The 25235-nt window shown below is 39.4% G+C and overlaps 2 protein-coding genes across 2 annotated transcripts in view; one reads left to right on the forward strand and one right to left on the reverse strand.

Annotated features, from left to right (window-relative positions):
* Window positions 1–213: 213 nt before the first annotated feature.
* On the reverse strand, window positions 214–8058 carry hsd17b3 (hydroxysteroid (17-beta) dehydrogenase 3). Its single transcript, XM_084024289.1, has 11 exons — window positions 7824–8058; window positions 3941–3987; window positions 3626–3701; window positions 3337–3441; window positions 3113–3180; window positions 2760–2804; window positions 2385–2419; window positions 2181–2262; window positions 2040–2105; window positions 1799–1948; window positions 214–1662 (listed from the first exon to the last, which is right to left on the reverse strand). The coding sequence occupies exons 1-11, from the start codon at window positions 7972–7974 to the stop codon at window positions 1525–1527; spliced, it is 963 nt and encodes a 320-aa protein (XP_083880415.1). The 5' UTR covers window positions 7975–8058; the 3' UTR covers window positions 214–1524.
* A 1142-nt stretch (window positions 8059–9200) lies between these two features.
* The window catches only part of ipo11 (importin 11), an 86537-nt gene continuing 70502 nt past the window's right edge, over window positions 9201–25235 (forward strand). The window contains exons 1-7 of the mRNA XM_084024464.1: window positions 9201–9320; window positions 12320–12469; window positions 13050–13150; window positions 15628–15700; window positions 18175–18378; window positions 23669–23801; window positions 24003–24061. Coding sequence (XP_083880590.1) covers window positions 12332–12469; window positions 13050–13150; window positions 15628–15700; window positions 18175–18378; window positions 23669–23801; window positions 24003–24061 — 708 coding nt within the window. The 5' untranslated portion in view covers window positions 9201–9320; window positions 12320–12331. The remainder of the gene's footprint in view (window positions 9321–12319; window positions 12470–13049; window positions 13151–15627; window positions 15701–18174; window positions 18379–23668; window positions 23802–24002; window positions 24062–25235) is intronic.

The raw sequence follows: 25235 nt of genomic DNA on the forward strand, positions 1-25235 counted from the left end.
ATGTCATATAGAAATGATGAATACTTATGGAAAAAGGGTGTCACATGTTGTACAGGCTCCGTGATACACAAAGAGTTTAGTCCAGGGCCACCTTTACAAAATAACAAGTTCTGGTTCTGAAATTGTTGATGCAATGCCATAAGGTAATACTGCTGGTCGAAATGTTGAAGACAGTTGTATCACTTTTCACTTGCAGATGATTGCAGGCTGGGCATGGCTCATACAAAGTCAGGGTCACTTTGACCTCCCCCCCCTCTCTCTCTCTCTCTCTCCCTCTCTCTCTCTCTCTTTCTCTCTCTCTCTCAAGCCACTTTTCCTTTTCCCTGCACTATCTCTCGTGGGGAGGATCATTCATCACAGCTGTCTAAACATCACCTCATGATTAGTGACTCTTCTAGATTAGACATACTACAGTAATTCGGTTGCCTGCATGTGTGTTTGTCTGCTTCTACATACGTACATGCACAGATGTTTGTGCATGCTTTAAACACTGTCCATCCTCCTGTAAGCGGGAGACTGTCAAACGCACATTTCCGGTGTGTTCTCATTCATCAGGAACCAGGTAGAAGCTCATCCGTTCTGTTCCCCCTCCTCCAAATGTTTCCTCCATCACAGACGGGAAAAGGATGATGCTAATGACAGTCACAGGCGTGTGTGTGTGTATGTGTGTAACTTACAACGCGGTGTGTGTGTGTGTGAGAGTGAATAACATCATTCGTTACTACTACTCTAGTGTAGAGGGCATCCACACACACACACACACACACACACACACACACACACACTTTTTACACTTTATTAGGCACACTTGTACAATCTTTTCCAAGTCAATCCAACAGCTCAGTCATTAATGACCTCCATTACATTACAAAGCCAATCGTGTTCAGCTTTGATTCCATTGTCGGGAAAACGTGTAAAACCACCATTACATGTGACTTGATGAGGTCATAGTTAAAGGTGGCGTTGCCCTGGACTACATCATATTGAGAGGTGTTTCTAATCTTTTTTCATCTCTATTGATATGCATGAGTGGAGCAGAATATTAGAAACACATTTCAACATAACGCAGTCCAGTATAACACCACTAACAATGACCTCAATGTTAAATCATATAATCTCATTAGCACCTCTATGAAAACGTAACATTATAGGCATCATAAAAGTAGACTTTATGGCAGCACAGTTGCATTGGATTGCATGCAATATGGTGGACACGGAGTGTGATGTTTCCCGATTGTAAGAGCGGACTACGTGCATTTGGGATTAAGCAAAAAAACCCTCCAACCATTAAAAACTCAGGAAAATAATGTTATTAATAACGGGGCTTTCCTGAGAGCGGTTTAGTAATGTAACAAAGACTTACTGTACAGTAACTTATAATGATAATAATATAATACTTTCATGAGTTCCAACTGTCACCACCACGTTTAAATGGGGGGGGGGGGGGGGGGGGGGAGAAGAAGATGGTCAACACCAGTTCCATAATCACAATTTGATTCACAGTGTGAAATAATCTGTTCCCGGTTATTTATTTCCACCATTTTCAAAAGTTGGACTTGATGCAGAGATGGATGCATTCTGTGTTTTCTTCTTGATATAGTCTTGCAGGATGAGTTGTATTGAATAAAAAACCTTAAGAGGAATGGACTGCAGTAACCAACCCTGCATGCACACACACACACACACACACACACACACACACACACACACACACACACACACACACACACGCTCAGTCTATATGCATGTTCTGTGGCATTACATGGCATTATCAGATGGCTGTGCCAACAAGTCTTACCAGAATGATGTGACAGACACTGCCGTTTGTCTTGTCTCCAGCTCTGAGGTACTGCAAGGAGCTTTGAACAAAAGCTTCCGGTGACAGAGTCACTATATTGGTTTTTTGGTAAGCTGCCATTCGAGTGGAGACTCCGAATGGAGCCACTGCCTGAGAATATAGAGAAGTGGCAAAATCAGATCATTCCCTTTTGCTTTGATTCACAATCAAGACCTTAAGGTGGACTAAGAATCTAAGATACCTGTATAATAATCCCTTTGTCTTTGTATTCAGCTTGGAGACCTTGAGAAAATCTTTCCACAAACACCTATTGGATTGAGCACGAGTGATGAGACAACAGGATTGTGGAAAAGTCGAGGCGTTCTGGAGATGCTGTACTTACCTTAGATGCAGCGTACAGGGTGTATAGGGGGCATGGTCTCGAGGCAACTCCAGACGAAATATTCACAATAACCCCTTTTCCCCTGTAGAGACAGAAGAAATAAAATTGTGGTCTTACGTTTGTGGCCAGACACTCACAGTTAATCCGCATGTAAAAATGTTATTGTATTGCACATTACATCCAAAGAAAACATGGATAGGAAACCTGCTCTCCATGCCTGGAAGGATTATTTTGCACATCTGGAGAAAAAAAAAGAATATAGGATTAGGTTTTAGACAAGGGTTGACAGGTTTGTTTGGAAAGAAAATACTGTCGCTCTCCATCTGTACTGACTTTATTAACATTTCAGTCCTCAGGCCTTCTTCAGGGGAAGTTCATATAGATAAAAAACGATGAGCATGATCGTCTAATTTATGTTGTTGGCTTGATAAAGGTCTGAGGATTGAAAATGTTATTGAAGTAATTTTAATCTTATGCACCTGTCACTTCGACTTTATGGTGTGCATTGAAATTGTATGTGTTGAATTGTTATTTTGTAATTTGTTATGTAAAAATAATAAAGCAAATATGCATTCTTACCTTGGCCATCGTTTTCACATTGCAGTTTATCACCTTTGTAATTGTCTGAAAGGATGAATAAATCTGTGTAAGCTGTCTGTATTTAGATTTATAAGATTTAAAACAAAAATGTGGCTCTTTAACTCTAAAAAGTTAAACTTAGGGAAAGAGTTTGATTAGGATCAGTATCAGTGATAATGCAAAGGGAAAATACTTTTCAAATGTATTCAACACATTTGTTTTCAGCTCACTGATACACGCAATGCATTTTAGTGTGTAACACTCAATGGGAACAATAAATGTATTTGTTTGTTTGTTGTTGTTTGTTGTGGAAATCTCCACAGGGCACACAAAACTACGGAGGCACCACTGACCTGGTCGAGCTCTGCAGACTCCAGGAATTTGCAAGGGATGAAGCTGGGAAGAATGCCTACATTATTGACTGGGATAGGAAGGAAAAAAAGAAGATCTGGTTTCAAAGGGGGTAAGAAAGATCAGCAGGTATTACTATCCTATATAATTACCCTTGTCTTTTGTTTGGTGTCTGTGGAAGCAATTCATGTGTCAATCTTTACATGAAATTATAAAAAAGTCCAACCTAAAACCCCAATGTTGAGGCCCCTAAGCTGATCCTCAATTTCACTGAAGACGTCCTTCATGAAGTCTGTTACTATCACTTTCACCCTCTGGCCTGTGGTGTCACCTAAGAAGGAAAATATACTGTATTTATTATTTTATTTTGAATTTTTTAGATACTCGACAACTGCCATTATTTATTTTATTAAAGATGACAATATTTGTGGATGACATTCACGTTTTAAAAACGTACACACAATAATAAAAAAAGAGGTAGATAGAGAAAGCAGGTTTTTTTTTTTTTTTTTTACCTATTTCCTTAGCCACCTGGTCCAATGTAACTTTGGTTCTACTCATGATCACCACGTTCATCCCTTGCTCAGCCAGCTGAAGGAAGCAACGGCAGAGTGGTGAAAAAATGAACTAATTACAACAAAAATTTGCAGATGTGCATAAAATAAAAAGCACTTTAATCTGCTGATCTGGGCAGGAAAGAAATATACACAATCTTCAAATCTGCCACACATGAAAATACTTAAAATTGTATTTACTTTTGGTGTCGTATTTTTCCGTTTCATGTACAGAAATGTAAACTTGCAAACAGAGCTAGTTAAAGTATAACTTACTGCAAATGCATATGCTCTTCCTATTCCCTCCGAAGCACCAGTCACCACTGAAACAGAGAGGCAGGGATACATGTTAAAATGAATTCCCCCAAGTTGTCATATTGCCCTTCAGTTCTCATTCTTAACACCAGAGGCACTGTGAATCAGAGCCACCATCTCTCTTCCACTGCCGTCAGACTAATCCCAGGACTGTGTTTGTGTTTGTATTTGTTTACACTTTACCCAACTCATCCTGTTCTAACAGACCGTCCTAATACAGCGTGTTCCCCAGTTCTGATAAAGAATTTGCTGAGAACGAACAGGAACTGCTTGTTTCTGAGTGTTCACCACTCTCCCGTCTCCTCCTGTCTCTGATTACAGAGATAACAGGCTCTTTTCTTCACTCATTTTCAGACATTAGGTAATGGACATCACATTATTATTATTATAATTATTGTTGTTGTTATTATTATTATTATTATTATTATTATTATTATTATTATTATTATTATTATTATTATTATTATTATTATTATTATCTGCCAGGAGTATCATGTAATTGGTCGTGTGTGTGCATGTGTGAGTGAGTGAGTGGGTGAGTGAGTGTGCAACTTTGTGTCTGTCCATGGCAAATTTTGCATTCTGCTGCAGCAACCTGCACAATATTTCAGTTGCCCAGTTATGGCTGCATAACTTACGATGTTTTGCAGCCCATTGGCAGCCCATAGTTCCTGAGTGTCATCTTTGTCTGAATGTTCAGAATCCACATTGTGCCAGAACACCATTGTCCTTGTTCCCACGGTTACTATTAACAGAATCATCCCCCTTGGTGCCCCATGTTAAAAAACAAACAGCAAAGTGCCCTGTTGGATGTCCCTGCAGTGCACTCATGTGTGCCCTTACAATGGAGAAAATATGATGCAGTTCCATATAAGGTTGCCCTACATCCTGAAAAACGTTCTGTCCCACAAAATGCAGCCTTTTTTTAACATTTTTTTTTCACCCCTGCCCTTCAGATGAGCAGATTCTGCTACGGCTCCTGAATTTAGAAGATAATTTCACTCAAGCAGTGGCAACTGTTTCTGCGGGAGATTAAAAAAAAAGGGCAAATCAAGTTAAACGCTCAAGCCCAATTAATTTACCACCACGACAAGAGAAAATATTGATGAATAAATAAAGATTTACAGCCTTTGCAAGTACATATGATCAATTGACTGTGTTCACAGCTGTGGAGTGTGTAGACTCTGACCACAGTAAATATGCCAGTTGTAGTGTTTTGTAAACTTAGTATGAGAAATGGAGTAAAAATTATAATAAATACCACACTGTCCTCGAATACACATTCTATTCAACCAAAGGCAAAGATCATTTCATTGGCCTATCTACATGTCCTCAGTTGACCCATGCATCTTAGGCCACTTGAATTTGAAAGGACTCAACTCTAAAGAAGATACACTTGTGCAAATGTAGTTCCAGATTGTCCTGGCAGAAATTAATGCAGAGGGAGAGGATTTATACAGGCTAGAACCAGGGCCATAGCCAGGATTTCAAAATTAGTGAGGTCCGTCCAGGAAAGACACCCCTTTTAACAGTTTTTGCACAAACCATACCAAAATGTCACCTACAAAAATAAGTACACTGATACACTTGTTGGCAAAAAGAAAATGTTTTTATTGTGCTAGCAGTGTGTGTGTGTGTGTGTGTGTGTGTCAGTCAGTCATCCTCCACATGCTCCTCTCTCTGCATTGGCCCTCTGAAATGACATAGAAACATAAGTTAAAATGATCACCCCGAGTACATTTGCAACAGAGAATCTGTATAACACCACTGCTGTAACATAATATGTCAAATGTCACAAGTGAAAGAAAATGTTATGTCAAGTGAAAAATGCAAAAGATAAGAAAAGATTATGATGTAGATTATTTTTCCTGTGGGTAATGGGGGCGGGACTAGATAAGCCTTGGCTTCTCCCGCTTTCCCTTTCGGCCATGTGTATTTTACTATGTGAACAAAGATGGGTGATGATGATTTAACGGACATGCCCGAAATAAATAAATAAATAAATAAACATGAATTACCTTTTGGAGTTGAAGGCTAAGTGGATCCTTCTGTGGCCAGAAGAATCCCATCGTCTCAGGACCCTCTCCCTGTCAATCTTGACCTTCCAGTGGACGTGCATGAGAGCCAGTCCTGAGTCTGTCATCTGTCATACTGGCTCCGTTTTTCTTTTGAACAAATGAATCCAACGTACTTTGTTGAATTTTTTTTCTTTATGACATTTTTCACTCTTCAGACAGTCACTGATTTGTGTTTTTTTTTCTTCTGTAGGGGGAAATCAAAAGAGGTTGATTAGACCTTATTGATTATATACATAGGCCTAACATTATAAGCCTATGTATGGCCTATGAGAGAGAAACTGTTCTCATCATGATCACTTATTATCTTATTGTTTACACACACACACACTTGCTACGCTATGAGCCTCTGTTGCCATGGTTACCAACTCGCGGTGAGATACCGCCAGGGCAGCCGGCAAAATGTTTTATCTCGGGAGTCGGACGTTTAGCGTTCCCGTGACCATCCACAATATATTTTGCAGACCTCCCCCAAGTTTTACCGTCGCTCTCTCGTCTACTTGAATGTCACCCGGTCTGACTGCTGTCTGCCGGACTCCATCCGAACGCTCCTCATACGTTCGGCTACTTAGCCTACTGTGTCGACTTAGACCGAAAATAGTGGATCAATACTGCAAGTTTACACTGTTGGATCGCGTCGATCATTGGTTTAACTTGTTCTGCTTGTAGCATAATATTTGAAAGCAGTCACTCACCTGTCAACTCGCAGTGTTGTCTGTGGTCATCTCTTCTGTAATTTTCCCGCGAATCCGCCGATAACTTCCTGTGGTTTCAAAATAAAAGCTGTCCGGTGGCGGTGTGTTAATATGCTGTTCGGGGCCCACTTTTTTTTTTTCACCGAAATGTTTTACCGAGGTCCAGACCTCGGTGACCTCATAGCTGGTTACGGCCCTGTCGGTGACCTCATAGCTGGCTACGGCCCTGGCTAGAACATACTGTTCTGATGGCACGCATACTGTTTCCTCTGTGCTGGAATGGAATGAAAGTGGACTTTAGAAAGAAAGGAAAGATCAGCCCATTATTCGGGGTTTTTAAGGCCCTCTGGGAGACTGCATAACTTCTTCCGAGAGGACAAACAAAAACTTGTTCAACGAGACTGCTCTGAGACCTGCAGAGGAATGTTTTGGTGTAATTAAAATGCACTGACACTGTCCTCAAGTTAATATGGTTCTTACAAGTTTGATTCCCTGCTCAGCTGGAGAGAGTAGACTATATACTTTCCTTTTCGGAAAGCGGGGCAGTTTAGGCTTTTGTTGGTATCGTGTGCAGTGATTGTTGTTTTTATTTTTGACCAGTGAAACCAGTTTGCTTTCCTTGTTTTCAATGACTAATACTTAACTATGACCACATTGGCAGTGAACATTTTGCAGGTGAACTCAGAATACACGTTTTGTATTTTAATACAAATATGTAATTTGAACAACAATATGTTTTGGAGATGACTCACACTGTTGAGATCTCTGCAGCTGCTCCATAGGTAGGCAGAAAAGGCAGAGCATGTCCCTTCATGTTCAAAACATTACACAAGTGTAATCTTGTGAATCAATGAAAGGTCTCAAGCTCTGACCACTTTTTCTTTTTAAGTTTCACAGCCACATTTATTTTTTGCACGCAAAGGCACATTCTGACACTGTACTTCGACCGCTTTAATAACAGCATGTGTAAATACACACACTTAATGTTTACCACTGAACGTCCTAAGTACGCTTCACACACACACACACACACACACAGACACACACACAAACAGGCATGTTCACACAGCTCACCTGCCCACTCTCCCATAGAGGTGAAAAAAGACTTCGACAGTGGAAACCATATTTTTGGAAAAAGCATCCTGCTGAAAAGCAGCAGTTTCACTCCATAGAAGACAATAACTGCAGTACCAAGAGCGACAAAAAAGAATCCCATTAAATCCATGCTTGTCCAGCACAACAACTCTTGTGCTCTAAGCCTCTCTGTATGTGGTTCTGCTCAAAGAGAGCTTTTTAGTTCAGTGATCAACTTAAAATAAAGCAGGACAGAAAGAGAAGAGAATAACGCTGCCACAGGACACTCCCACTTCAAGAATCCCCCCCCCCCCCCCCCCCACACACACACACACAAACACACACTCTCCCACTCTACGTCTTACACACCTATTAATAGTAGATCTATTTATGATGAACTTGTTTTCAAGTGATGTATTTATCTTTCAGAACCTGTTTAGCACTGGTAAGAAGTGAAACAAAACTCCATTTGGATTTCATGTTGCTGTGCTCATGTTGCTCCTGGATTGATTCTTCTTGCTTTGATTTGTCAGATATTTAATTTGCTGCATGAACCAAAAACATTCCATTGGTTCCATAGCTTCTTGATCGTGAGGATTCTATAAATGTCCCTATTTTACATAAGTAAACTTTTGACTTCCTTCAAATTGCACATAAAACAGTTGAGAATTACGATCTTTAAAAAAAAAAATAGGTTTCCCATATCTTAGAATAAAAGTAAATATACCTTTGTTGTCCTTGTTGCTTGCTGTTGTGGCTATTTCTGTTGACATTGTGAGAAATGCAAAGAAAAAGACAAATTATATGAGGAGTATAGGCCACACATACTTCGCCAATAATGGTGATTCTACACGTGAGAATCGTGTTCTGTCACTTTTAACGTCATGATATCTGCCTTGCTCAGGACTAAGCTCCTGGACACGCAGGTGTATCAGGCTCTTCAGGGAACTGTATTGTCTCCCTTCCTATTCACACATAACACCTCAGACTTCAGCTAACTCCAGAAGGTTTTAAGGATTTGTTTTACTAAAGTGTAAATAGGAAGGAAGACAATATACAATACAATACAATACATATACTGTATATATATATATATATATATACAGTATATGTATATATATATATATATATATATATATATATATATATATATATATATATATATATATATATATATATATATATATATATATATATATATATATATATGTATGCAGTATGCAGGTTGTACATGCCAAATGCTATGGGTACTTGAAGGAGTACTGATGATGATGATACTGCACATGTTTATCTGCAGAGCATACATCAGCAGCTGGCTCTATCCATTCACGACGAAGGACGCCTGCGAAACCCTACACGTCATCAGCACGCGTCTGCTGTGTTGCCCGCGCCATTCCTACAAGCGTGTGTTTCCATCTCCCATTACATTACCACTGGCAGAGCTTTAGCAGCCGCTGCTACGGCACTGACTTTGTTTTTCTACCGTCATTCGTTTAGGTGAGTCCGGCTCACTTGCTTTCATCACATTTGCTTGCTTAAGGACGTCATTTAACAACACGGTCAACCGTCGGCCCACAGTTTCGCGTTGTATAAGTTTAGCTTGCTAGCTAGCCGAAAGTTAGCCTGCGATGCACGATTTGGAAACTGTCAAAGCCGCCCCCTTCAATAGTGAATGTGTCCTATTTCCATTATAGATGACACGCAAGGAGGGCCACTTAATGTCTGCGATGTATCACCGCTATTAAGTCAATTGTGAGTCAAAATAACTTGCATGTAATGGTAACGTTACAGTTGCTGCTTTCTTCCCCCCCCCACTGAGCTTGTTTTGATTTATCTGCGTTTAAACCCCCCCAATTAAGTTAACCTACTTTTTTAGCAGATGTGATTGTGACATGGCGTTGCCATCTTTATCGTGAGGTTGCTATGCATGCACACTCGTGAGTGGATATAACGGGTAGTTTTACTGAAACAGGGCCAGGCTGAGGATAAGATGGCTTTTAGTCAAATTAACCTGAGCCGCATCGTCGATAGCGTTATAGTTGGTAGCGCTAACGCTATCAGCATTTAGCGTGATGAGCTAACTGATGAAGGTAGGCTGCCGCTAGCTTACGTCTTAACTCAACTAGCAGTTGACAACTAACGTTAACGCTAGGTTAGCTAAACGGCAGACACCATTGTCCAAAACAGCAGCCATGTAGCTGTCTAACAAGACTCCTAACACACAGTGTTGACTTAAGAGGTTGGCTCACCGAAGTGTAACTCCCCTACAACATTGAATTGTTACCCTGTATGCTAGCAGGCTAACTTACCTGTTAACCGTTAATTACCTGTTCATTGTGAATAGCATGCGGTCAAGTAAAGCAAGGCTCAGGTTGTGAAATCCTAGCATATGTGGTGCTGATAGTGCAAGCATTTCTGACCTGGTTAAAAGCACTTTGTAAAACCTGGCAATAGGCCCCTTTTCATAGATGACATTTTTTTGTATGCCAGAGTAGGAAAAGCACAAGTGTACATAATTACATAATACCGGCTGAATTCCATCCATGTGCTTTGTTTTCAGGGTCCTGCTATTGTGTATGCTGGCTCATTGTCAGGCTTTCGTGGCTTAATGGGACAATTGGGCAGAGTAGAGCCATCGCCAATGTTATCAGTAACGCCTGTGCTTCTCATACTGTGACAAGTCTGAATATCTGCAGTGACAGATGTCTATGTTACAGAGGTAGTGCACTGCTAGAGAATCAGCACCAAAAAACGACACATTTCAACTGTGTACGGATGTTCTCCACGTATTGGTGTCCTCCTTTGACAGTGAAAGATGGTTTGCCACAGTTGTAAAAACTGACAGTACCACAATGCACATAGAAATAGAAATGTGGACAGGCTGCTGCAATTGACTGCAGGCTCCTTACACTGATTTCCTGTCCCTTTTTCAAGGGATTCCTCCTGCGAATAGAGTACCTAACCTGAGCGACCTAAATTGTCATCTTGAGTGATGCAGTGACAGGTTCCACTTTGAGAAACTCCACCAAAGTCGCCTGCATTCAAACATGTATGAATGTATAACACAGACGTTGTTGACCTGACATATCACAACACCACCTGATGTCATTTTGACAGTGTCCTAAAATCCCAAAAGGCAATCATTGCTTTGTGTGATGGGCAACACAACCATAAAAACCCTGCATTAAGCGTAGACTGGTACTACTCCCACTATGTTCTGACCTTATAACAGAATAAAATCTTCACAGAATCTTTTTATAGACTTGTTACTGAAGTAATTTCTCAATATCTCTCTGACTGTTATCAAAAAATCTGTGTCTGTTATGTGACGACGAGTTTGTCCAAAGCACTAAATGGTAAATGGTCCTCATTTATATAGCGCTTTTATCTAAAGCGCTTTACAGGAATGACTGACATTCACCCTTTCACGCACACATTCACACACCGACGGCGGAGTCAACCACGCAGGGCGACAGCCAGCTCGTCAGGAGCAATTAGGGTGAGGTGTCTTGCTCAGGGACGCCAGGCACTCAGCTAGGAGGAGCTGGGGATCGAGCCGGCAATCTTAAGGTTGCCAGCCAACCCCCCCAGACAGAAGCATGGTGCTGGATTTTTGTTTCTGGGCTGCAGATGGCAGCCTTGCTCAATATTTCCCTCCACTCTTATTGAAACTTACTAAGGAAAGCTATTCAACGACACTGCCTCTGCTGGTCTCACAGATGACAGTTCCTCCACACAGTTGGTCAGAATTGTACAAGTGTTTACTGAGATAAGAAGTGTTTTAACATAGTTTATATCTGAAATAAACTGTTTATTATAGCTCTAGTCCGTAATATCTTGACATGTTGGTAATGTAAATAGTGTATTTCTTTTGTTGTTTTCAAATTTGTTCATCTTATACTTGTCAGATATTCTCCTAGAACTTTTTGTAATGCACTCAAAGCATAAGAACATAATGTTTCTTGAATAAGTGGACAACTATGTTATTTTTTCACCTCAACCATTAGCCTGTTATTGACAAGCTATGGAGATGTTGAGGTATGATCTCAATAAGGATAGATTAATGAGTAATGGAGGCAAATTACTCCAGTACACTTGAAACTGAAAAACCCCATTGGACCCTGTGAAGCTGGGGTCCTTGAATACTATCTGGCACATAGATACTTTAGATAGTGTGGTAGGGATGATTGCCACTGCCAGTGTTTCTATCAGGTGTGCTTTATTCAGTCTGATTTGTTTCTTTCTCACTATGTTTGGCCGTGATTTAAGCTCTGCTTGATCTATAATAAAAATGGGTGAGAAGGGATTAAGCCAAATACAAAATTCCTTATTGTGACATTTTATTGTAGATGTAATTGGAGTTTATGCTATATTATGCTGATTTTATGGTAAAAGTATTTAACAATTGTGTTTCAGCCAGAACTTTTCACAAAACCAATAAAACTCTTCTCTTGTATGTTCTTCCCTCGCCCCTCCCTTCTTGTATTCTCCTGCAGATATATCCAGCCATGGATATGGACGGTGCCAGTTCAGTGGTGCTGCAGGCCTTAACCCAAGCTACCAGTCAGGACACAGCTGTGCTGAAGCCTGCGGAGGAACAGCTCAAACAGTGGGAGACTCAGCCAGGCTTCTACTCTGTCCTTCTGGTGAGGGATGCTCTGAAATAATTGGAATAAATCGGCTGGAATGAAAACTATTACAACTTTAATGAATGGCAATTTTAATAATTATATGTATCTTAGAGAAAAGCAGGGGATGTTGGCTTTGTGCAAATTTCTGATGCACTCTAGTTTGTTGAGGGTTTTTAAGTAACAAACTTAAGTTAACTCTTCTCCCCCTAAAAATACAAGAGTCAAGATTCAAATCTGTGGTATTATTGTGCATCTATTCGTGGAGCTCTTGTCATTGTGGTGACTTGGAGGATGCCTTTTACACTGTGACGGTGCTCATGCTCAGATTCAGATCACGACAGATTGTTATGGTTTGGATTGCAAAGTCAGTGTGCCTTGTATTTAAATGGAGCTGCCCGTTAAGGTATGGCTGGATGCCATCACAGATCTGCAGCCTTAATCTTTCCTTAAATTGCCTTGTGTTACACATTTTGAGTAAATAAAACCATTATCAGCAAATAAGTATATCTTATAGATTAGTGTGTATATTAGTAGTATCTGGTAGTCTGTGTTTTATTTCTTTCTTAACATTTATTTTGTATCCCCCCTTCCATAGAATATCTTCAATAACCACATGCTGGATGTGAACGTCAGGTGGCTGGCTGTGCTGTACTTCAAAAATGGCATTGACAGATACTGGAGAAGAGTAGCGCCTCAGTAAGTGCCTACTTGTCTCCCTCGTTGTCAGCCTTGCTCTCTCACTTTTCCAACTTTGGCTTTTCTTCCTCTCTCTTCCACTGTCTGCCTTTATTTTCTCATTCCCTCTTACTCTGTGCCTATTCATCAGTCTTAATCTCTCTGCCTGTTTTTGAGTCTTTGTCTTTTCTCCTCAGATCTTTTTTGGCATATATTTCAAGTTGTGTTATTTTTTGTTTTGTCCCTATTCCTCATTGCCTTAATTTCCCACATTGTCTTCTCTTTAACACTTAAAGCTCACATCTGCAGTTCTGCCTCCACCACTTTTCCACAGCTTTCTTCTTTCTCTCTTTTACCTTCCATCCTGATTATTCATATCATTGTTCTCTGATTTTATACTCCGGGATTCCTTTGTGTCGCTTTTGTCTGATGATATATCAGCTTTGAGTACTCAAAGCCTATGGGTTAGGGTTAGGGATGTATTTGGGAACCTGACAAGCTGGCTTATGTTAGATTTGAACTGAACATTGGCTCTTAAATTCCCGGGACAGCAGTTGGCCGGAGGTTATCGGTTCTGCCTCTGCACTCTGTGGCCATTATTAGACCACTTCAAATTATTGCTTCTTTTCTTTTTCCTATTTTTCCTATCAAATTGTTATTTTTTTTATCTCGTCAGTAAACTGAATTACATTTGCTAGAGCGCTATGCAAAGTCTTGTAGTCCTTTGGTTAATCATTTGATTACCTTTTGGACCAGTGCCATTAATCCAGTGGTTAGATACTATGTGGGAGCATGTGGTGTCACTTTACAAAGCTTCGGCCACATTGCATATTATTTTTATTCTGTCATTTCTGTGATTTAGTATCGCAGCTGAGTTGGCATCATTTATGACACAGTTCGCCACGTTTTGAAGCAGGTGACTGCCGTGGTCGGAGGCGTCACGTTTTCTGTCTGTCTGCCCACTCGCCCCATTTTTGTGATTCTTAGTAATGCCTGGAGGAAGTTTTCTCAAAATCAGCCCATTTGCACTCAAAGATGAACCGATTAGATTTTGGTGGTCAAAAGTCAAAGTCACTGTGACCTCACATCCGCCACATTCTTGTGAATGCGATATCTCAGGAACACCTGGAGGGAATTACATCTGGCACAAACATCCACAAACTGATTTGGCCCTTTTGACCAATTTGGTGGTCAAAGGGCACTGTGACCTCACAAAACATGTTTTTTTGGCCATAACTCAAGTGACGTGACATTATGAAAAATACACGTAAACAAATGTTTAATAAGATACAACTATCAAGGGAAGCCAGGTTCAGAATGCGTACATTTGCTTAACTCTGTGAAATACTGACAAGCATTCTCTTTGCTTTCTGTTGTGATGCCTTTTCCTTGAATGGGTTTTAAAATACTTTTAATTGCATTGCTTAGAATGACCTGAAAAAGATGCATACATGCATAACATATGTAACACAGTGAAACCCAAATGTATCCTGCGAACGTGATGTGCTAGAGATAAACATAAAATATACATTCATATGTAGATATGTTTAAGGGATCAAGATGACCTATAATGCTGTGCATTTGTATTGTAATTCTAAAATGTATCTGAATGAACTGAAATAAAACTGTCGCCAAAAATGGGGTGTTTAGGTTTTTTTCATTATACTTTTTGGAAATGTTCTTTTCTTTCATAAGGCTCAGGCAAACACTTTTTTAAATCTCACATCCCATATTTCTTTAAACCTCTTCCAGATTCCCAGAATATGTATGTTGTAAATCTTGTTTCACTAATTCTCTCCCCCGTAGTAATGTATCTTCCATCCATACCTCCTCTTTCTCCGCCTAAGGTTACAGCATTATTCATTTCTCACTGACATCAAACACTCTCACACATTCTGTTTAGCTCCAGCAGTTGAATATGGCAGGACATACTAAGTAAAAGTAAAACTTTTACAGACTAACGCTGTCTGTCTTTTGCACACTCCTCAAACTCCAACATATGTGATGGAGGAGTGCAGGTGATTATCTCAAGCTTACTGAATATGTCATGCAGCTGGCAGGTCTTGCACTATAGAGTGTTATAAAAGGATTTAAATGATTCTATAACGTCTTGGCAGATTTACATCTTTCTCATGAGATGACCCTGTGGTCAAAATGTGAAGTGGCTGCTCAGTGGTTAACGCTCTTACCTTGACGTGAAAGGGTTGAAAACTTGGCCCTTGCATGCATTGCCCAGCAACCCAATGAAATAACATCTTAAATCTGTTTTATAATGTTGCCCCTAGTGGTGCATGATGAAAGAAACATCAAACTAATCAGACAGGTAATGCTTGAAAAGTGTTTTTTAATGGTATTTCACTGGTAATTGGGTGAAGGTAGTTATTGAGAGATGTTGTTTTCTCTAGTAAGTCCAGATATTGTTTTTCTCTTGGTCCTCTTTACTCTTTTTTTGACCCGCTTACCTCTTCTGAACAGCTTTCTGCTTGGTTTGTTCACAGTGCTTTATCAGAAGAGGAGAAGACCTCATTGCGTGCTGGTCTCATCACTAACTTCAATGAGCCTGTCAATCAGGTTGGTATCAAATATATTGGGATGCACTATTAAAATTATTGTTATATAATTATATTATGTATGAAATAAAAAAATCAAATGTGATTCATCCTCATTAACTAGTACAAAGAAGCTCTGTGATTATAAAGCCACATAATGTTCAAAGCAATTGACTAAAAACATATATTTTCTATAATATAGTTCATTTTCACTTATAATTGAGATTTTTCTGTAATAATTTAGATCATGATATGGGAATATACTTCCAGAAGTTTTTAATGAATTTAATGTGTTATTCATCATAACAAACAATAGATCTATGATCATCATTTACATGAGTGTTTGTGGAGTCGATTTTATTTATCCACATTTGTCAAATATTTTTAACAGCATACAACACGCAGAGTAACAGTTAGGATTTCTGTTCTAGTTTGACTTAAATATGCAGGTCCATTCCACTACAATTAACCTTAATTCATGTGAAACTGAATGAAATGAACATTCAATGAATGAATGTTTCCTTTTACGATTTGATCAAGTGGACTGGGAGTGGAAACACCTGTAAAAGTCCAGTTGGAAAGTGGAAGTGCTGTGAAGGCAGGTGTTGTGAAATACTTTTGTATTTGAAGGAAATGTTAACAAAACTACTGTGATTTTTCTGATGGCATCTACATTTGGTTAGATCATGAGACCAGCTGTTCCATCCAAACAAACAGATGTCATCACAAAGAGGAAATTAAATTCCCTTTATACCCAACACTGGCATTGAGAAGGCTCTGCTATATTGCATCTGGAACCACAATCACATGAAAAGGTGTGATTTTTGAATGAGTTGCCAGTACAATCAGCGGTGTGCCCTTGTTAAGTGCCCGGCAGACATGATTGTCTTTAACACACTAAAACAACTTGCCTTGAGTAGCATGAGTAAAGCAGCCACCAACCTCATCACATTTATTTAAATTAGATTTTGTTGCAACCTTCATTTTAATTTGTGCTATAAGTGTACTATTTAACCACAGGAAATAAAGATGCCTGTGCTAATTAGCTTGTGAAATACACATAAATACATGTAATACACTGCAATAAGACGGTAACAGAAAAAATGATTAAAGATTAAGACAAGGTATTCATATGGAGACTTCATTGACGATTTGTTGATAAGACATTATTTCTACAGTTCCTAGGAGAATGCTGCAAAAAAACAATTCATTCAGAATCAAGCAGTGTTTAATACATCTGTGTGAGTGGGATATGGAAGCTGGCCCTGAATGTTGGCCATCCATCCTGGTTTCTACAGCTTGTGTATCCCTGAGGGACAGCCCTCCAACATCAGGACTGATGGGGTCCATATGGCAAGCAGTGGATGCCATTTAAACACCATATGTCTCCCCAGTCATCACATCCTCTCCTTGTCAAATCAATCGAGGTTGTGCATGTGGGTGTTCCAGTGTCGTGTGGACAGTTTACATTTATAATTTCTAGACTCCAAGCACATTCTGTGACCTCACCTGACCTTACAAAACGTAATGGCTTATTGAAGATTAAATTTACATGAAAACGGATTATTTATTACTTAAAGTAGACTGTTGACAGCATATAGGTGTTTTTATTGAAGCATGAGTTTTATAGAGGATGCAATACGTGTCAGTTTTAACCTCTAACTGATTGCGAGTTGTGCTTCAAACAATAATAGGGCTCAAAAGAGCAACAAATTGCCAATTGCTGCTTTGCTATTTGTAATATAAATGTGTAAATTAGCCAAATGCAATAAAAGATTGTCGGCATGAAAACTATTAGTTCCGCTCAAGATGATTTTTAATTACTGTTCCCCTTATTAGTGTAATTTACAAGTTAAATGTGTGATTTATAAAAGAAAAAAAACATTTTCGATATAAATTGGGTGGACATAAATATCAGACATGCCTCTCAGTGTATCGCAATACATTTCAACATCACAAAGGATGGATTTCAGTGTTATTCTATCAAAATGTATTCGTTTTAGTGTTATTTTTCTGTTTTCCACCCACAGCACCATCTCTCCAATATGTGGAAACAAATAAACTATGCCTACTCATTTAACCAGGTGTTTATGCTGATTTTACATTCACGAAAGGACTTTGAAAAGTTAAGTATGTGTGAGCCACAGCTGTCAAATCAAAGTCAGCATATGCTTATGTAGTGTAAAAAACAAACACGGTTTTATTCAAACAGTAACAGTCCTAGTTGTAAAGACTAGAACGATGTAGCACTTCTGTGCAAGCACTCTGTTTTGAAAAGCAACTTAATTTAGAGGGCTGATTCCATCTTTATGCACACCATCCTGTAAATTATGATACTTCAATCATTTGTTTCCCACTCGTTGGAACTACTCATTTGAAATCACAATTTACTATATCACGTGATTTAGTTTGAAATGTGGTAAAATTCCCATAACCACCTTCTGCTGTCTTCATTTTTTCTTTCATCTTTTCTCTCATTGTGTGTTTTTCCAACAGATAGCGACCCAGATTGCAGTGCTGATAGCCAAGGTTGCCCGTCTGGACTGCCCCAGGCAGTGGCCAGAGCTCATTCCCATTCTGCTCGAGTCTGTGAAGGGTCAGGACGGCCTGCAGCAGCACAGGGCGCTGCTAACCTTCTATCACGTCACCAAAACCCTTGCGTCCAAACGTCTGGCACAGGACAGACGCCTTTTCCAGGATGTAAGTCCACATTTTAAGCTATTTGTCAGTTATTTCCTGACACCTCTCACCTTAAAATCTTTCCAACTTTATTTTTGTACCTCATTGGTTGTCATTATTTGTCGTTCACTACCCCTCTTTGAATTTTTGTTATCTGCACTTGATGCAGGAGCTGTGCACACCTGTATACAAGGGGACTTTAGTTACATAAGTAAAGAAAAATAAAACTTCAACTCTGTCTACTGAACTACTGATGTTTTCCCCCCCTTCCTTTCTTGCATTCTGCCCTCTTGTCTTTGTCATGTTGCTACTTTACTCCCTTTTTTCACAAAACCCCTTGAGTATGAATAGATGAATAGTAAGATTATCTTGAAAGTTGCAGGTTTTTCAGCTTCAGACTTTGCCTGTAGGGGATGCTGTTTAGCTGCTGAATGAGATGTGTAAAAGACTTGGACACATGTCTGTGCATACATGTGTCTCTTTTCATGGGAGTGTGTGTTTGTGTGTGTGTGGGTGTGCGCCCGAGTGTGTGCGCATGCATGCGTGCGTGCGTGCATGTGTGTGTGTATTGTGTTTCAAGGGAGGGTTGTCTGTGTGAGTTGATGTCTCTATCAAAGAGGTAGTGAATATACAGTTTTAAACAACATCCGACTTAAGCTGAAAGATAATCATGAAAAGAGGAGGTTTAGGGGAACAACATATCAAGCAGACCAAGAGAGAGACGACTGAAAACAACTGAGACAGACATAGACCAGTGGACATGAGAGGCAGTGACTGAGGCTAAATAGTTGGACGTTGTGCAGAGGCATCCTCGATGCCAACATGTTTGCCCTTCGGCAATACAGAGAACAAAGGCATTCTGAGCCCCATTAAGCAGAGCAGTTTTAAATGATGCTCTGATGACTTTGACCCTAAATAGTCTATGGGTTGTGCATTGTGGAGAGGTGAGTAGACCGAGGAGAATGCAGCCGTGTTAATCTCAGTTCCCTTGGCACACTTCATCCCTGAAGTCAAAGTATTTTTTAATTCTTAAAAAAAGCCTGATATGAACCTCATATTACCTCAGTTTCTGCAGCTGAATGCATTTCGTTCATATTGCTTGTTACACCAGTACACTTGTCAAAACTGTCTCCATTATAGAGTAACTAAACTGCTTTTGACAGCTGAAAACCAATGTTTATGTAAGGGATCATGCCTGAAGAGGTGTCCATTATCGGGAATTAATGGACAATTTGGAGTTTTCCATCCAAAATTGTGTCCATTTACTCCCTTTTTCCAAGTAACCTTGACAGTTTGGTGACACCTGGAACAATCATTATCATCCCAAGGTTCTTACGCAATGGAAATATTGTTCACTGATCCAGTAAATATGAGGGACCTTAGATACAACTTGGCAACGGGAGATATTTCTAATCCGCTCAGCTCATACAACCCTTTGGCTCAGCTATGAGCCAGGAAGCTCACATTATGCTAGCAGGATATAATATAAATATAATTTGACAGTATGTGTCGCAACTACCTATCCAGACTGTGGAGAAAAGAATATGTATCCCAGCCTGGCATGTCAACTCAAATTCACAAAAGTATATAAGAGTTTAAACTGTATGTTGTCACAACAGTCCCTTTACAGCGCTTACAATAATCAATAGTCAACCAATAGTCGGCGTGCTAACAATTAGCATTAGTGCTAGAGATAATAAGTTTAAAAACATCTGGTAGTATGGCTCTGCTAATCACAAATACCACCTCTAATAATAAAATCATGGGCTTTACATAAAACTTGGAAACAAGGAAAGCTGTAGTTTTATAGTTGGTTATAAATATATATAGGTTTGCTTTTGTGATAGAATAACATGTAACTAGTTAAATGTAACTGCTGCGAGTTATTCACAGAAATGTGTCTGCGTTGGATGGCAAGTATCTCTTCATATCTAAGCTCACTCCTTAACCCGCTACTCTTTTGTGTCACCCTATTTAGCACAGACATAATGTGTACATAAGTGCTGTTACGCGTGTGTGGGTGTTTGATTGTGTCTTCTTGTACTTGATGAGTGCGAGCACTTCTGTCTCGTCCTTTGCCGAAATACTAAAACTGCGGTAGACCATGTCGACTGCATCATGGGCGATTATGCACTAACCGCAGCACTTCAACCAGCTCTTTGTTTTACTGGCCCACTTGCTGATGGTTAGGCTTTGAGCTCAACTCATTTACCAGACAGAGAGCCAAACCGATGGTGGGGAAAAAAAAGTCGAGGGGGCGATGGAGAAGCAGGGTGTGTGGGTGTGTCGGAGAAAATGTGATTGAAGTAAAGAAGGGCTGCTGGTGAAAGGAGGAGGGATCACATAAGAAGAAGTAATGATGGAAAAGATGTGAAGACAAAGTTGAGACTGTATGTAAGGAGTTGGAGGCTGGAATTGGAGGCACTTTTAGAAAAAATGTCTGCCTCCCTAATTTCCAGAAATGTTCAGAAAGTGAGGGAACTGGTCGAAGGAGAAATTTTCAGTGCAGTCGGATAATAATGAAATATTGGATAGAAAAATGAAACTGGCATTGCAATTTTGAGATTCACTGGAGTATTATTTTATTTTCTCCATAATATAACAAAAACATAAGAGAGGGCGTAATGGCAAAAACGCTAATTAAAAAAACGGTAATCTTTAAAATCGTTCCACAGACCTGCACAACAAGTTGTCGGCATTTGAAAAGAGCCTCACATTGCTAAACAGACCATGCCTTAACGCCTGTGTTGCATAATGCAGTACTACAGTTGAAAATGAGCAACAGACTCTCGTTGACACTAGACAGGATGATTGCACAGTCTCAATCTTACAATTTAACTGTGCTTGATATTGCCCCAGCAGGAGCATGGAAGAAAGGATGGCATATCAAAATGAACAAGAAGCCAGATGCATGCATATCAAAGAGGATCTCGGGTGCACTGTAATACTCCAACACCCACATTTTTTAGTAGCTTAACTGACTTTACAAACACCTTTAAACCACACTGGGCGAGATGCAGCAATATAATTAGTTTTTTCTGTAACCAGAATAATATAGATACTACATCAGGCAGACACACAGTATCTACAATAAAAAGTTTGTTCCTTTTTGCAACTATGTATATATGCAATAGGCTTCTTTATACAATAATATTTCAGGTTAAATTTAAATCACCAGGGTAACCATGTAGACACTGCAGTGACATTGTGGTGAGCCTGTTTGCTTTTTATGCATTAAAGTAAGAGAGGAATGGAGCAGGTGATAACCAGTCTGGCTTTTTGCTTTTGGAAAGCAATAGAGGGGCAATATCCCGGTGGATAGGTATTCAGAAACAGATGAAATTAACTGCGCTTTTTCTTGGATGGCTTTGGTTGTGAGTTCTTCCTCCAGGAATAGGGAATCAGCTCGCAGATGGAGGAAATTGTTTGCTTTTTATTGAAATTTTCTTTTGTCGTCTCTGTCTGCAGTTGTGAAAAGGAGCCGGCGTGCATACACACAGATACACGTGTCTTATAGACACAAAATGGGGATTGATTCTTAGATGCATCAGAATTCTCTCGAGTCATTCAGCAACGATTCACATAACTCATTGATTGGAATTCAGACGGTTCTCCGATCAGCAGCAGTTGGCTTAATAACCAACTGCTTTTCTCTGTTTGGCCAACTTCTTTAAACATATAACATTGCCTTAATTGATTGAAGGTGTGGTTAACCCTTGAAATGTAATTCCTGTTCATTTTGAAGATTCTTTTTTTACCACGTTGCCCCTGTGCGATTTACAATTTTCATAATAAATAGCAATTTGTTAATTTTATTCTTTATTTGTTACATTTTGCTTTACTAAGTTAAAAAAGTGATGTTTATGTCCAGCTTGATGTTGCCTTACAAGTGAAAGAATGATCCCTGTCACTTCTGCACAATGAGGCATACACATTATTAATTAAACACTGGGATCTGTGGGCTGCCATGACGACTAATCATGTGAAGCAAACACACCTAAGTATGTCCCATTTTAGTTTGCATTTGGAAGGCCACCTATGTATACTTTTTAGGTAAGGGCACTATGAAATCCAAATCCAAAAAAAATCCAAAATGAAACCAAAACATAGTAGCATAGTTTTTTTCCCCTTATTCATTCAGCTTTGACACAGTGGGGAAAAATGCAAATACTGGTAGGGTAAACACAGATATTCATATTTTGGAAATCTCTCCATTTCTAATACATTTTAATGATCAAACTCAGCGATTCTGTCTGGTTGTCTGGTAAAGTCAAACTTACTTTACTACTAATATACAGGAAACTACCTTACATTCCATAAAATACAAAATACCAAGAATTGTTTCCTTAATTTAGTTCATATTTTTTAGGTAATATGCCTTGGATTATTCTGGTATCCCAGAAATGGAAAGAGCCAGAGAAATCTCTCCAAAGAAGGAAGTTGCCAGCCTTGCAGTTTTCTGTAAAGAGTCTATCAAAGCCTATGCTGTGCTGTCAAAGTGGGGATTTCTGTGTAGGCATAAGTCACCAACCTAACCCCTGGTTCTCCAATTTTCCCCCACATGACACTAAAATGTTACCCCAACAAATAGTTTTTCTGCCAGTAAGTTGGTCAGTTCCTTTCTTCGATATGTTATCCACACACTCATTTTCAGTGTGTTGCCTAAACCAAGTAGCAGAACTTTCTTTACCCATCACATTGAACAATGTCCGAATAGCTGACAGTGTAGTTTCCCTTAAGCTTATCGCACAAAAACGCTTGAATATTGAGCCACTACGTTTGAATAGTAACTGAGATGTACTGTGTACTCTTTTCAGTTCTGTTTATTCATTCTATAAAAACACCGACCAAAGCATAATCCAAAGCTCATTATTGTGCCGTGGCAGATTTATAATATTGTCTGAGCTACTGGGCCAGACTATACAGTCCACAGTTGATGGAACTGAGAGTATGTTTGTGTACCTTTTTTGATTATATTGTTGTGCCTATACAGAATGCCTGCGTGAAAGAAAATTGAATTGGTTTGGTCCCACTGTTATGGCAGTGACTGTAATAAGTTCATTTAGTGCTAAATTACACCTCTGACTCAGACGTCCCTTTTTGCCCTTTCCTTGTTCGCTCTGAGACTGCGTTATGTGGAAGTGCTTTTGCATTTGCATCGGCGTAACCGAGCGAGTCTCAGAGGTTAAAGGTGCAGTCGGCATACATGCAAGTCTGCTGTGAAGATAAACAATTTCATGTGTTCACTAGTAAGATCACTGATCCGACATCATTCCATGTGTGATTGACTGTTTGTGTGTTGTGTTGACAGCTGGCGTCGGGCATCTACAGCTTTGCATGCTCCCTGTGGAGCCATCACACCGACTGCTTCCTCCAGCAGATCTATGCCAGAGATGAGGCTGCAGCGCTCAGCTCGCTAGAGAGGACGCTGCTCTCTCTGAAAGGTAAAAATATTTGCAATGATGCCCACACACAGACACAAGTGTATTTTCATGCAAAGAGTTGTAAGTTAATAATGGCCTTAAATAACTTAATTTAAGCAGACAAGTTGTTAATTTATGGAAATATCCATCTGCTGCTACTCAATTACATGGAGACTAATTTGCAATTAGCCTCAATCCTGCAAACTGATTTTTTTTTTTCAGTACTTCGCAAGTTGACAGTCTTTGGATTTCAAGAGCCACAACAGAATATGGAAGTTATGGTGAGTCTTAAGTTATTTTTGCTGTGGCTGTTAAGAATCTCTCTTTTGCTGTTGGTGTTTTGAGTTGAAAATGACTCCTATCACAGTGTGGAGGGTTGAGAAGATTGAAAGTGCCTTAAGCCTTGTCTTGGTTCAAAGAGTCAAGAGTTGTGTATGAGCTCTTCTCCCACTTGCAATGAGAAGAAAGTCCAACTCCATGAAACTCTTAATTCAATTTATTCTAAATCTCTCCGGTTAAAAAAAAAATAGAAAATTCTAAGCGTCTGCCTGGATAGGGTTTTGGTTCCCCCATGGCTTAGATTTAATGAAATCATTTGCTGAAAATGTCCCAGCCCTCTGAACTCTGCAGATTCTGTCTACTTCCTGTTTTTTCCAATCAAGGTCCAGTGAAAGAATATCAGTACATGCTCTAGAGATTAATGGTACAAGAACGTGAGATTTCTTTTTAAAAAGTATTGTTTATTTTTGTTTTGTTTACAAATCTCCAGAGTAGGGTTGGGTTCTAAAAAAAAGGTGGTTATCAAACCTTTGCTCATACAACCTACATTCATACATTCTTGAGCACATTGTGTAATATTGCTAATATATGGATATTATATTTGTCCTCTTCCTGGACAGAAGCTTGAGATGGCACATAAATGGGAGCTACACAATCATCTTTTAAACTAAGCAAAGATAACAGCAATAATAATAGTAACTAGTAAGGTATTGAAGGTGTCCATTGCACCAACCATGAATTGCTTGAAACTGAATTGATCAAAACCAGTGCCAAAAAGACATGAAATAGTTTTTGGCTTCAAGTCATCTTGAGATACAGTATAAAGTCATTAAATGTCAGTGAGTTGCTCCTGCTCTCCCTTTGTCTTTATGACTGTGTCTTTCATATTATTTTCATTTGATTGGATGTTTTGTTTTTCCCCTGTCAACTGTGAGATGGAAAGGACACTTTGTGACAGAAGTAATTGTGTCTACTGTTCTTTATTATTCTACTAATGAGACAACTTCTAGCTTGCAGGCTGAATGTTGTATAATGGTTGAAATAGTCACATTAACATGTAAATTTGCCTTGAGCTGTCCCATTCCAGCCCAGGGAGCAGAAGAAATGGTTTGGAGTTAATATTTTATGTTCAGAGTTTTATGCTGTTATTATCTCAGACTCACAACTTCCTTCTTT

This window comes from Eutrigla gurnardus, assembly GCF_963514095.1.
Source record: "Eutrigla gurnardus genome assembly, chromosome: 13".
Classification (NCBI taxonomy): Eukaryota; Metazoa; Chordata; class Actinopteri; order Perciformes; family Triglidae; genus Eutrigla; species Eutrigla gurnardus.

Bases quoted from the DNA above. Each gene is read 5' to 3' on its own strand.
- hsd17b3 (XM_084024289.1), bottom strand. From the start codon at position 7,974: ATGGATTTAATGGGATTCTTTTTTGTCGCTCTTGGTACTGCAGTTATT. The intron at 2,263-2,384 runs GTTTCCTATCCA...CTGTCTCTACAG, and splicing joins CTTCCAGGCATGGAGAGCAG to GGGAAAAGGGGTTATTGTGA. The intron at 2,106-2,180 runs GTAAGTACAGCA...TCAATCCAATAG, and splicing joins CCCTGTACGCTGCATCTAAG to GTGTTTGTGGAAAGATTTTC.